The 13,486-nt window shown below is 36.2% G+C and overlaps 1 protein-coding gene across 2 annotated transcripts in view; it reads right to left on the minus strand.

Annotated features, from left to right (window-relative positions):
• UBR1 (ubiquitin protein ligase E3 component n-recognin 1) overlaps window positions 1-13,486 on the minus strand; it is a 63,807-nt gene that overhangs the window by 29,884 nt on the left and 20,437 nt on the right. For both annotated transcript variants that reach the window (XM_034061871.1, XM_034061872.1), the window contains exons 5-21: window positions 12,103-12,233; window positions 10,574-10,715; window positions 9,230-9,292; window positions 8,940-9,063; window positions 8,204-8,311; window positions 7,677-7,765; window positions 6,792-6,890; window positions 5,971-6,128; window positions 5,248-5,347; window positions 4,820-4,948; window positions 3,824-4,004; window positions 2,882-2,943; window positions 2,137-2,247; window positions 1,416-1,481; window positions 1,163-1,264; window positions 506-569; window positions 15-139 (exon numbers count right to left, since the gene is read on the minus strand). In XM_034061871.1, the coding sequence (XP_033917762.1) occupies window positions 15-139; window positions 506-569; window positions 1,163-1,264; window positions 1,416-1,481; window positions 2,137-2,247; window positions 2,882-2,943; window positions 3,824-4,004; window positions 4,820-4,948; window positions 5,248-5,347; window positions 5,971-6,128; window positions 6,792-6,890; window positions 7,677-7,765; window positions 8,204-8,311; window positions 8,940-9,063; window positions 9,230-9,292; window positions 10,574-10,715; window positions 12,103-12,233 (1,854 nt within the window). The remainder of the gene's footprint in view (window positions 1-14; window positions 140-505; window positions 570-1,162; window positions 1,265-1,415; window positions 1,482-2,136; window positions 2,248-2,881; window positions 2,944-3,823; window positions 4,005-4,819; window positions 4,949-5,247; window positions 5,348-5,970; window positions 6,129-6,791; window positions 6,891-7,676; window positions 7,766-8,203; window positions 8,312-8,939; window positions 9,064-9,229; window positions 9,293-10,573; window positions 10,716-12,102; window positions 12,234-13,486) is intronic.

The raw sequence follows: 13,486 nt of genomic DNA on the forward strand, positions 1-13,486 counted from the left end.
AAACCAGGACTCACATTTTCAGGCAAGGACCTGGTAATTGCACTATGAGCCATTGGTTCAATACATAACAGATGAATGATTTCTCTCATTATAACATCTTCTTTGGTCACATTACTCACTCCAGGCACGTATCTTTCCCCTACCAGAGTGAATCAAAAGGAGAATGGCAAATATGACAGTTATAAAGCAATTCTGAATTTTGCACAACTAAAGTTATGGCTGGATTGTTTCATAGTATAAGTTTTCATTTTCCAGAAACCTAAGTGTCTGAGAGGAAAAGTGCCTTTTAGTCTAGCTTCTGAACAAAATGGACTGAGATCAAGTACAGTCAATTATGAAATTATCTAACACTGTGCAATCCTTATTGCTCCCAGTTGACAAATATTTCAGTTACTAAGCCATCTATTTAGAACAGGATTTCTCCAAGAGTCTTCCCATACCATCTGTGTTAAAGTTATTAAACCTTTAATAATCCATTACTACAACAGAGAGAAATGAAACTTACCCACAACATAGATGAGAATCTGTAGCATCTCTTCTATTAATACATTACATTGTTTGATCAAATCCTACAAGAATTAGAGAAATCAGTTTAAAAAAGAGAAAAAAAGGAAAGAAAAATATGTCAAATGACACTGAGCTCAGCCTTCAGATGCACTACCTCACTGAAGCATTGAATAGGAAGAAGAAACGCCCAATCTAAGAAGCTGAAAAAAACCGACTGTACTTGTAGAAGAGATGTTATTCTGCAACTGAAGTGCAAGATACACAAACATAAAACGAAACAACAGCTCAAAATGTATCCCAAATGAGGTGTTAAATGGAAGTTCAAGCCTCAGTAAGTAGCACAAGAATCCAAGAAACTTCCAGACAAAATAAGAACACATAAAATTACTTGAGATACAGAAATGCTATGGAGAAGTCATTGACATGGATTTTGAAAGATGCCCTATGAAATAGAGGTCCAAAAGGGCAAAACCTGTTTGTTAATTCTGAGTAAGCCTCTACAAAATCCAAACACAAAATCATTTCTCTAAGCACTAGGTTCTTTTTTAACTGACTTTCCGTGTGGTCACAAAAATCAACAGTAGCTAGCATTTTGCACTAAGGCTCCATAAACAAAAAGCAAAGAAATTAGTCCTCAGAAATACTTGCCACTCACTTGATTTTTGGTGGGCTTGATCTTTTTGAAAGCATCAGCAAGCTCATATCTCTGCAGTACCAGCAGGAGGAACTGGTTTGGATCCATAAGAGATGCACCTATCTGTCAAAAATCCCAAACTCGTATGAACACCAGTTACCATCACAGTTCTTCATTTATTATGAAGAATACTCATTTACCAAGAAAAAAATTATACACATTTAATTAAAAGAAATTCCATGAGAAGTTTGAATCAAACAAGCAGTGACTATACCTGGAGCATGATGATGTCTTTATCATACATTTCTTCTCTGCATTTAACATCTTGATAATAGAATACCTAAGAAATAGGAAAACAAATTTTAAGTAGAGAAGGAATGCACTACCAAATATGCACCAGTTAATGTCTGAGGCTTTTTTAAACTGTAAAACACTGGGAAGTCCTGTGTTTCTTACAGAACAGATACATAGTTTGATGGAAATGAAAAACGTTTTTTCACCTATCCAGGGAAAGTCTATGCTGTACTTTTTTACACCCCTCTAAGACAACATAATTCTAATGGCTGCTGCTGATTAAAATCAAAACTTCCTCCTCCCTCCCCAGTTCTCAGCAAGACAATTCTACAGAGGACTACCAATATTTACTTTTACTTCAGCAAAAGGTCCTGTGATGGATTTACACAAAGAATGGCTGCTGCCAAAAAAAAAAAAGTGAAGCCAAAGCAGAAATACAAATACTTAAAGGCAGTCTCTTCCTTTACTCAGAAACAGTCATAAGAGATGAAAATACTTGTCTAATATGGGGAGGAAAGCCATTGATGAAGCTGGAAACAAACCCAAGTCATCTAATTTCCCAATGAGAAACTTCTCTTATTAGTGTAGGAGTGATCCCCATGCCCTCTTTCTGCACTGGATGAAACCACCACTGGGAACATTACTTGGGAACACTTGCATTCACCATTAGGATATGCTACTGAATATTGTGGTGGTAGTACCTGGCTTATCAGGGAGAGCCCATTCCTTCTCCACATCTCTGCAGCAACCTGAGCAATCAAGACAAGACATCTCAAAGGATAATCTACTAGCAGCTCCACTTGGAATTCTTCCTAGAATTAGAGAAAATAAAATAATCAAGAACGAGTCTGTCAGTGATTTTAAAAGTCTAAGTACTTATCAACAAGGACATACTGTCACCCACAAAATAACTTGTGTGCAAGCCATGAAAGTTACTGGATATAGAATCATTGAATAGTTAAGGTTGGAAAGGACCTTAAGATCATCTAGTTCCAATCCCCCTGCCATGGGCAGGGACACCTCACACTAAACCATTTCACCCAAAGCTCTGTCCAACCTGGCCTTGGACACGGCCAGGGATGGAGCATTCACAACTTCCTTGGACAAACTGATTCCAGTGCCTCACCACCCTCATAGTAAAGGACTTCTTCCTTATATCTAACCTAAACTTCCCCTGTTTAAGTTTTAACCCATTACCCCTTGTCCTGCCACTACAGTCCCTAATGAAGAGTCTCTCCCTAGCATCCTTAGAGGCCGCCTTCAGATACTGGAAGGCTGCTCTGAGGTCTCCATGCAGCCTTCTCTTCTCCAGGTTGAACAGCCCCAACTTTCTCAGCCTGTCTTATATAATCTTAGGTTATTGTCTTTACTACAGTATCAATCACCAGAAGCATTTGAGGGTGGAGGCAGGGAGGGTGGAGAAGGAAAGGGAAGAGAAAATCTTACAGGAGAAACAAACTCATGCAATCTTGAGATGGCTCCAGTCTTGCTTAATCGTACATGAAGACCTACAAAACCAGTTGGAAAAGCATTAGAAAAATAAATCGAAATCATTACAGTTTTTCCTCTAATACATTCTAAGTATAAGCTAAATCACCTGCAACTCAGAAAATTACAGGAAAAAGAAGTCAAAGTTTATTTAAGACAGATAATTTAAGATAGATCATCATCATAACAGTTTTTATCAGTCTTTCAACCCATCATATTACGAATGTGTTAGTTTAATTAAATCATTAAAACCATTTACATTGAGATACTAAATTGTATTAGCAAATCTTACATTTAAATCATATGTCAGTAATAACTAAATTTCAAGACTACAAGGTATCTTGGTATCCAATAATGTGATAAAGAATCTACAGCTTAATAATAGCATATGATTTCATTTGTACTCTACAGCAGTGATCACCACTGCTGTGGTCCTTTGTATTCTGATTGGAAATCTCTCTTGGCATGCTGCAAACATGCCTTTCTGGAGGAGCATTTTAACAGCCCTAAGATATATGCGGCTAAAAAATAAATTCAAGATACTATAAAAAATAACATCCATTTAGACAAAAAAGGTAGAAATAGAAACAGAACTACAGGAATTCAAATAGTCCAGAAAAAACTGAAGATCTCATTAGAACATGAAACTTTTCCTTCTCGCCTTCCTTACTTTCTCCTGTTTAAAAAAAGTGTCCTCTAGCCTCCATGGCAAACATTTTTTGAGAAAACCTTTCCCTTAATGGGACATCAAGGGAACAGGGTTCCCTGATCATAAGAATGCCAGAAAGTCACAGAGTGAATGATCTATGAAACTTAACCTAAATGTTTTCTAGAGTAAAGAAAGAGATATGGATGATAAACATAATTCAAACAGCAATTAAAGCAAAACACAGCACCTACCAGCAAGAGTCCTAGACAGTGGTAAATGTATGCTGACAGGATCTGCAGACACTTTGTAGGGTCTGCTTTCTAGAGTGTGGCCACACAAGTGAAACACTGTCTTTTCCCGTGAACGGCCATTTGTGCTGCACCTCATCACAGCTTTATGACATTCTCTGTAGGCCCTGAGCAACAGCTCTTCCTGGAATTTAAAATAAATGCAAGGTGTTATATTGAAAGAAACATATATATGCACTAAAACTCCTCACTTGTTTTTTTCTGATGGCATAAACAGTTACTAGAAATCCACAATATAATGAATTACTACTCTGTTTCTTGTCACAGAGAAGCACTGGAAGGAGCAGTGGAGCATCCATTAAAACTAACAGAGCATAATGCTTCTGTTCAAAAAAGCTTCTCTGTCAAATGCTCTAAAAATCTATTTACTTATTTAAGCTGCAATATTTGAACACTTTGCACCCCAAATTGGATCAAGAAGCTACTGTACTGCTATAGTTCTTCCTTTCTCTCCTAGTGGGAAAAACCGAAACAACCTACTTCAAAATACCTTTAAATTAATAAACTGTACAATTTCTTCCCTTCCCCCAGCACAGAGATGAGCTCCAGCACTGGTTAAGACAACTTACAGTGCAATTACCTAATCTGTGCAGTTTCTGCAGTCCACTTCTGCAATTAAAAATTAACATCACATGCTTCAAAACTCAAACTTGACAATGACACTGTGAACCTAATTCTCAGAATCTTGAATTATGGGAAGTACTTTCTCTTTCTGATTTTCCTGGCACCCTCTGCAGCTTTGTCAGCTAGAGGAATATAACCTTCTGAGATCTCTTCTCTCTTTGTCACACTGCAGAATAATTCTTTCAGACTCATTTTTTTGTGGAGATCTGTAGTGAACAATACTGGGCTTCTTTAAAATGCTGCTATTTAAAAAAGCACTCAGGAATATTCACAGAAGGTGTGCAATTAAGAATCACAGACAATTGATATACTTACGTCACAAGCACACCACTCCTGGAACATCAAAAGAATGTTCTTGAGCTGCATCTGTATAGCAATAGCTGCTTCCCAGTCAGGGTCCACCTCAACATGCTGACCAATCTCTCTTTTTATCTCTTCCATTCCCTGAAATGGAGACGTCACAAAATACTCAAGCTAAATCAGTGAGACGCTTAAACCAACACATAACCCCATAAATAAATGGCAAAGTATAGGTTGTTCAGGTACATGTAGCTAAAATTGATGAATACTAATTCTACAAAGTAAACATTACTTTTCACCCACCCAAGAGAGGGACTAAAGAATTTATCATAAGTACATAATTATATTCCTTATTATTGATATGGACAAAGAGATGAGCAAAAGAAATGCTGTAATATCTTTGTAACAGCATATTAGAAAGAAATAATTGAAATGCGTTGTACCTGCATGCAAGCTAGAATCCTTAGGAAAGAAACAAATCCATCTAAAAACCGCTCCCTCAGACGGTCTGTCCATAAAGTGGGCTTGCTGACTAAGACATACCTGTCCCCAAAGAAAACATTATCATCTTTTGCTCAGACTTATCTTCTGTTTATGCTTGTATTTAAAGTATTCTTTGTATTAAAACAATCAACTGCATCATCGCATTACATCACCCTCTCCATCTCAAACTCCTTTTAAAACATCCACCACACACCAGAGTTGCTTGGTGCCACTCCATTATTTGAAACTAACAGATTTTTTAATCCCATGCTATTTGGGGTTGTTTGCTTTTACATTATTCAGTTTATTAGTGTAACTTGGGACTTGTAAGAGTGGACAATGCTATGCAGATGAGGATAATACAGCTTTCCCAGAATGATAATGAATACAAGCCAAATTTCCCATGCAGTCTTAGAGAAGATATATTTTGTTGATTAAAGCAATTGTTACACAGAATAATAGCTGAAAACATCAAAAATTGTCTTTATAGGATATAATTTTGGTATTTAAATATTTTAAGTTTCCACAAAAATATAACATTAAAGTTTTATGTGTGTTTTTTGAGGGGTTTGGTTTGAGGTTTTGTCTTTAAAGAAGTTTTATCATCAAATTCCCGAATTGAAACAGCTCATCCTACCATTTATTCTTTAAGAATTGCTCTAGCTTCTCAGCTTTACACTTACTTGAGGTCATATATTATTGCATATACGCGGTTCAGTTTGTCCTGACTGTAATCTTGGAAGTTGAACTTGTCATTTTTGTCTAGGTACTCCGGAAGCACCTCTAGGAGTGTCTCTGAAATGGTTGTGATTACATTTTGCTCTTCAATAAGGTGTCGGGCCTGCAAGAAGAACATTTAAAATTTTTCTTCCTATTTTTGTTGAAGAGAACTGTCAAATTTTTTTATTTGAATCCAGCCTTTTTTATTAGAAATTATTTCAAGCATCTGTAAGGAGTCCAAGCTACAAAAACCCCCATGGTATTATTTATGAACGCACCTTCTATCAACTTTGCATGTTTGCAACACTCTGACAGCTTCAATGTAACAGACATGCTATTTTTAATAGAAAGATCATGTAAAAAAGGACTTTTACATCGGTATTTCAGGCAAGAAACATACAATCTTTAAAACCTACAGGTATAATTCCCTCCCCCACAGGATTTAGCATATTTCACCCCCACAGAGACATTTAACCATTTCTTTGTCCTCTCCCCCCCACATTTTAATTGTTCTCTAAGAAGGTAAATGTGAACAGTAAATGGATAGTTAATGCAGAGGATAATTTTGCCTAAAACTTATTCGCATTCTCAGTATCTTCTGCAATGGATTTCCACATAAACTCCAGCATCAGTTTACATATTGGCTTTAATAAATCCCAAAATGATTCATTTTCAACTCAGCAATGCATAAAGCCTCTCTGCCAATACAGCAGTCTACAAAGGTGATGCAGCTAGAAATTCTCACATTTATTTTACATTTCTAGCAAACACACGCTGTACGTACCAGAGTGGGTACAGTGAACATTTGAACAGAGAGAGCTGTCACAGAGAGAACTCTGTCATGATCATCATTGATGTATTCTTTCTGCAATGCCTTGTAATACTAGAAAGAAAACAATGGGAAAATCCAATGAGTAAGACAAGTGTTAGTTAAAAATGTTTTATTTTTATTTACAAGAATTGTATGTCAATGTCCTTCTTCCTTTCTAATAGAAGGAGGTCGAACGAAAATGGCACTATGTCCTGAATGCACCAAAACAATTAAATATGTGCCCCACTGCCTCAATACTGAAGGTAAGCACAAGCTTAACTGTTCTGCCACACTGGAACCAAAATACTTTTCCTCCTACAACTATCTTCCCCATTGAGATAATTAAAAATCTGAAAAAGGACTGATACGAGACATTAACTTAAAACAAGTTTTCCTCCTGCAGTGAACTGCATGGGGAATTATTTACAGGTGTCTAGAAAAAGTTTACAATGACTAATGTTAAGCCTTTGATGGTTTTGTTTCAGTCCAGAGAAAATCATCAAGTGTCAATGATCTTTATCAGGATTAAAGTGTCTCACCCTAAAACAGAAAACACTTGGTCTTATGTTTTGACTATTTCTTAACTACTGTATCTGTATTTAAAAAAGAAAGATTGGTTTCAGTTCATCTGCCATTTCAAAAGATACACAATACTAAGAACACTGCATTCAAAATTAGCATAAATGCCTACATGGTTATAAAGAATGAACCAATAACATTGAAATTAACACAATTAAAAGCTGAACAAGTTGCAGCTTATTGATAATCCATTATTTACACTAAAACACTTTTCAGGTTTGGCAGAAATTTTAAGAAGTTAATAAAAATTCATAACATAAGAAACAAATAACCACTGACCTTCACAAATTCCACAGCAAAAAGTTTTTTGTATTCCATTTCCATGAAAAAGCTACTGAAGATAAGTTCATGAAGAACCTTCCTTGCCCCTGTGAAGAGCCAATACAGTGCACATCACTCTACTGTACCATAATGTAAACTATTGCAGAAAAGAGAAACAATTATTAAAAATCATTAAAAGCCTTGAAATTGTTACAAAGTATATTAACAATGCTATTAATATTTTTTCTATTTTTAACCTTTACTGGTATGTATTTAAAACACAGGGTAAGCATCAATTCACTCATAGTCAGGCTACATCTTTTGAAAAGATTCTTCAAAATACATAAAGCAAGAAAAATTAAAGAAGCAAATACATACCCAAAATATCAATCATCTCAGACAAAAATAAAGGCTGTATTAGAACCATAATATAAAAACTATGAAGAAATGTAACTCTACCTGCATAGCACTCATTTGCTTTTACATCTTTGTTGTTTGAAAAATTAATTTGCCTCTTCAGTTAATAGCAGCATGGATACACAAACCTTTATGAAGTTTTGCATCCCATAGCATCAACTTGCTTATGAAGCACGGCTTTTCAGACCCAGCTTCTTCTTCGAGACATATCTGACAAAAGATCTGGCGAAAGTCACCTATAGGGATAAAACTATTCATTTGTACAAGAATGCTTCAATAATTAAGTTATAAGAGCCACCAAAATGAGAACTACAGAAATCAGTTCTTTAAAAACAAGAAATCAAAGCAGGCACATCATTCTGAATTATTTTTAATTTTTTTTTCCTCAATGAATATATACCCACATATTCTCCCCTTACTAATTTCTTACTATTATTCTTATGTACTTTATTTATTAATCCAGTGATGCAGAAAAGTATTTTAAAATGAAAAGCATTTAGACAGCTTTGCTCTTTACGGCTCCCATAAAACATATTAACGGATCAGTTAATCTGTAATGATTTCCTAGATCAAAATGCTACACCCAACAAGGGAGACTCCTTTTTTAGTTTTACCTTATCTAATCAGGTAAAAAGGTAATGCTTAAAAAACTAAAATTTAGGGGATTTGCTGGAGGCACTGACACTGGCTTGTCTATATTCAGACAGAGACAACAGCTGAATAATCAGCTGTCAGCTGCTGCTTTAAGTAATCTCATAAAAATCAAAATTTCACATGGTCAAAAACTGCTAAAGATATTTTTGAGACAGTAAGTCATGCAAATAACAACACGGCGTTATTGTAACAAAAATCAGCTGTGCTTACTTGAGTAGCTCATGAGTTTGTTCAGCCAAGAACCCAGGCGTAAGGCAAACTTCTGGTGAGCTGTAACATCAGCATGCAGAACCTCCACATGAAGTGGTCGTTGAGAAATGTTTTCAGAATGCCTCTAGGAGTCAGGTAAATATTAGTAAACATCAAATAAAGATAACACGAATCTTCATGTTTGTCTTCACCACCCATTACCTCTCCTAAGCAAGAAATCAGTTTGACACTTTATTTCTGATGATATCTACCTATACCAAATATAGAGGAAAAAGATTTTAGGAAGTTACCTTGATTTTTTGTTTTGCTTCCTGACAAGAGGCATAACGTCCTGCCTTAACAGCCCTGCGACCCTGTTTAAAGAAAATATTGAGCATAAGACGAATATAAAACAAAAGCAAAATATCACAAGCCTGGTCCTTTCTATGTTTTTTATACGTCAAAAGAGAAACAAGGACCAACATCACTCATGGTGCTTTTAGACACCCAGAAGCAAATCAGAATTAACATAATTATCTTTAGGGGAAAAATATATATATATATTTTAAATTAACAATAGAACAAAAAAGTAAAGTTTGGGTATCAATATTATTAGATAAGGAAAATTCATGTATATATTAAAACAGATGAGAGGGGTTTCCGCAAAATACTTTCAATACAAACCACATCAACTTTCTTCCTAGCACAAAATACACTCATCCTGAATTGCTTTTCTACAGTCTTTCCTAATATTTCTTCTATGTATGAAATATCAGGGTATAAGTGTGGGTTTGATAGCTCTTCCAGGAAAGCCAAGAACAGGTCCAACTTGGACTTCAAGCACCCCTCAAAGGAAATGGGAGACATGGTTTCTTAAACAAGCTCTCCACACAGCAGAATTTCACACAAGAGAGGGAATAGCTTTATGTTGTGGAACTATTATAATTAAACCAATACAACCTAGTTATGTGCTGTAGAAGATGCTTAGTAAAATGAAAAGTCTGGTCAACTCTGGACCTGAAATTCAGGTTTCAATCAAAACGAACTTTCATAATAGAAACATTGAGAAGTTACTTTAAGTTCTGACCCTCCTACCTAAATAAAACTATGCTTTCATTACTGAACAATGAGAAACAACAATTAAAACACAGTTTTTACAGATTAAAAAGGGATTCTAATACTAATTTTTATATATATACACACAACAAATACATATACAACTATAGAAAAACACGTAAGTTTTGTACTTTCATAACGTGAAAAAACCATGGTTGCCATTAAGATGATTCAAACACTGATCATGCTTTCCTCCCCAGTAGAAAATATAATTACATTACTGGTGTAGGGCCTTTACACGGGACATTATTGTGAAAAAATGAAATAGTAAAATTGTCAGCTTCACCCATATACCTTCATGGTTTCATTTGCTTAATTTGGAGTTTTAAGATTCTGAAATTAAGTCTGAGCCAAAATAAGAACTAACTCTTGCAAAATGTTAGGTACATTTCTAATGAAATATGAATATGCATATTGCTGAATTGTGTATTTTTCAGACAAATAGAACAATCTTAGTCATGAAAAAAAAGGGGCAAAAAAATAGTAGCACTTCTTCATGATTGCAGAGTGACTGTTTCCCATATCCAAAATGCACTAACCTCTTTGTCTATGGCAGTAGTATGCAATTGGGCTTCACTGCGTTCGCAGCCAAGTGCCCTTTGCAGGCTATAGATGACATGATCATAAGAATGATGCTCATCATTGAAAAGGACACAGTAGTAGCTGTCTACTTTCTCTCTACTGGAAAAAAAAAAACAACAGATCATCATGCAAATAAAAATAAAATTGTAAATAGTGTCCTATCCAATCCAAACAACAACTCACTTGATAGCTTGAGAGAAATGTCAAATACAGAACAATGGAAGAAAGCTAAACATATTTTTGATGTTAAAGGCACTCCCCCTCACCACCTACGTCAGAAAAAGACACAAAAACCATGCATCAAATACAAGAGATTTTAATCTATTCCCTTTGGAAGGGAGTCACCTATAACTATAACCAATCTTTTCTTGCTTGTTGAGGCAGTCATGATACGAGGGGCAGCCCTTTCTGACTTTGGCAAAACCTCTGGCGTAGATGGACTGTCATCCACATCATTGACTGCCCTTCCACATCCAGAGGTCCTATTGTAGAGAGGCATCTAGGAAGGCAAGGTGGGCAAGTAGAGTGCTCATCTTTCACGACGAATGTGGACTTGCCTCCATTCACTCCTTCCCTTTAATCTACTGCCTTCAGCCTGGCAGGGGGAAGATACAGGATCTTGGGGTTTTTTTCTGGGGGCTGTCTCAGGGAAGGCAGAGCTTGGTTCCACCTATCTCTTTCACAAACTTCCTGATGCTCCTTAACCTTCCTACTTCCTCTTGTGGCTCTGCCACCAGGCTGAGCAGATCATCCACCTGTTAACACCTCAAACAGCTGTTCTCAGTACTGCCATCTGTTACCAGTGAAAGGCTCTAGCACTCTATGCTGCCTGAGACCTGGATGGCTGTGTGTTTTTGTGGGAGCCCTGTCTGGGTTGCCACATCCATTCTGGTGAGTGCAGGGGATATAGGTTTCTGCCAGGTGGATACCACAGATAACCTCCTTCTGAGACTGATGAACACCGACTGAACTCACCTCTTGAGCTGGTATGGTGACTACACCCTTCCTGCCACACAAGCTCCACACCATGCCCTGGCTGACCCACCACATTCTAACCACTAGCACTCCCTAAGCTGCTTTTTATAGGCATAGGGGTGGTTGTGGTTGCTCTGGCAATGCCCAGGACTCATCAGCATCTCTGACAAGACCTGACAGCTACTGGCAAGTCTCTCTACTGCCCTGGCATTTCCCCGCATCAGTAAACCTTACTCTGCAACAAGACTTGCCACTCTGATACAGATCAGGCCCACTGCAGAGCACCTCCCCTCAGTGACTTATAGAGTACAATAACACACTTCTTTACTTTTCCCATGAAGTATCAAAAGCTTTTCTCTACTTAACCATAGGTCAAAAATGCTACAGAAATGCTGTTTAAAGGGATTTAGAAAATAATATGCTTGCATATATGTAACAGTAACACAGGCTAAATTATTACCAAGGTTTCTAATGCCTTAAAAAGAAAATTTTAGGATCACCCAACTCCTACCTAGTTGTGAGCTCCGGGGGCAGTTCCTTCTCTTCTTCCCATATAAGCATATCTACAATGTATTTTATCACAGAGGGAAATACCTTCCTGGAGTTCTCCATAATTTCTTCATTCAACTGACATTCTGAATTCTGTAAAAGAGGAGATATTCTTATGGAAAACAAATTCTAGAAATTAAAAAAGAGGTTGTCAGAACACCTTATTACTGTATTTGTTTCAGGAAATTTGTCTTCTCATGATTTTCACATGAACTTATTTCACTTAATTTCTTGCCTTGAAAATTATTTCATCCCAAGGGTTCTCAATAGTATTCCAACAGTTCCACCTACCTTTTTTTTTTTAACGTATCCAGTTTTTATCTAGGAATAGACCATGAGAGGTCTCATTAAATGTATTAGGAAACTTTCTTTTTTTTTTTTAAACTTAAGTTTAAGAAAGCTGGTTAACAGCTTTCTGTACACCTGAAGATATTGAAAGTTTGTTGTCCAGACCAAAATTCTTCCTCTGTATTTCTTGCTTTTCTGTACAGGTATTACATCAAATATTTTGATGCTCCTTGAACACCCAAGAATTATCCAAGAAAATCTAATCTCCAAGAAAACCAAACTGTGATCTTTTCAGAGATCCCATCATAGACCTAAAAACCATTCAAAATATCCCTGTGAACTGACGTTATTTTCCATCCACCCAGATAAAGCTCATTAAGTGAATTGTCTACATCACATAAGATTATTAATCCTTTCCATAAGCATTTGAGCAGGAGAAAAAAGGTTATAAATGAAGAAAATTATTATCAAATCTTCATTTCAGAATGAAGCAATCAAAATTCAGGTACAAGACATAGATACATTGCAACAACATTTTGTAAAAGAATGTTTTAATCCAAATGCCATGATGACCCTTTCCATGTACCACCTTCCCTTCAGCATGTGCATATATAAACGATATACAATGTTGTTAATTAATGTTAATGCAATCAAATCCAATAATTTCATATACAAATAGAACACAGAAACAGAGGCTTTCATTTTCTAGAATATTTACACAAAGATTCCTACAAGTTTAGGATCATCCAAACTGCCTACAAAATCTCAATACGTGTGTGCTTGCCAGAAAGCAAGAAGGTGAGAAACAAAGATTCTTTCCAAGAATAAAGTTTTCACATGTGACTTTTAGTCCCAAAGTACTAAGAACACTCACCTCCGCAATGCACAGTCTGGCATATATTAAATACAAAAGAACAGAAAGAGCAATGTGTTTAATATAGCTAAGAATCATGTTGGGTTGTGGTTGATTTTTTTTTGGGGGGGAAGGGGAAAATCAGCTATAGTCACATTTATCCATTTATGAAGAAAACTACTTAAAACAAAAAACAGCACCAAAT

This window comes from Melopsittacus undulatus, chromosome 4, assembly GCF_012275295.1.
Source record: "Melopsittacus undulatus isolate bMelUnd1 chromosome 4, bMelUnd1.mat.Z, whole genome shotgun sequence".
NCBI lineage: Eukaryota > Metazoa > Chordata > Aves > Psittaciformes > Psittaculidae > Melopsittacus > Melopsittacus undulatus.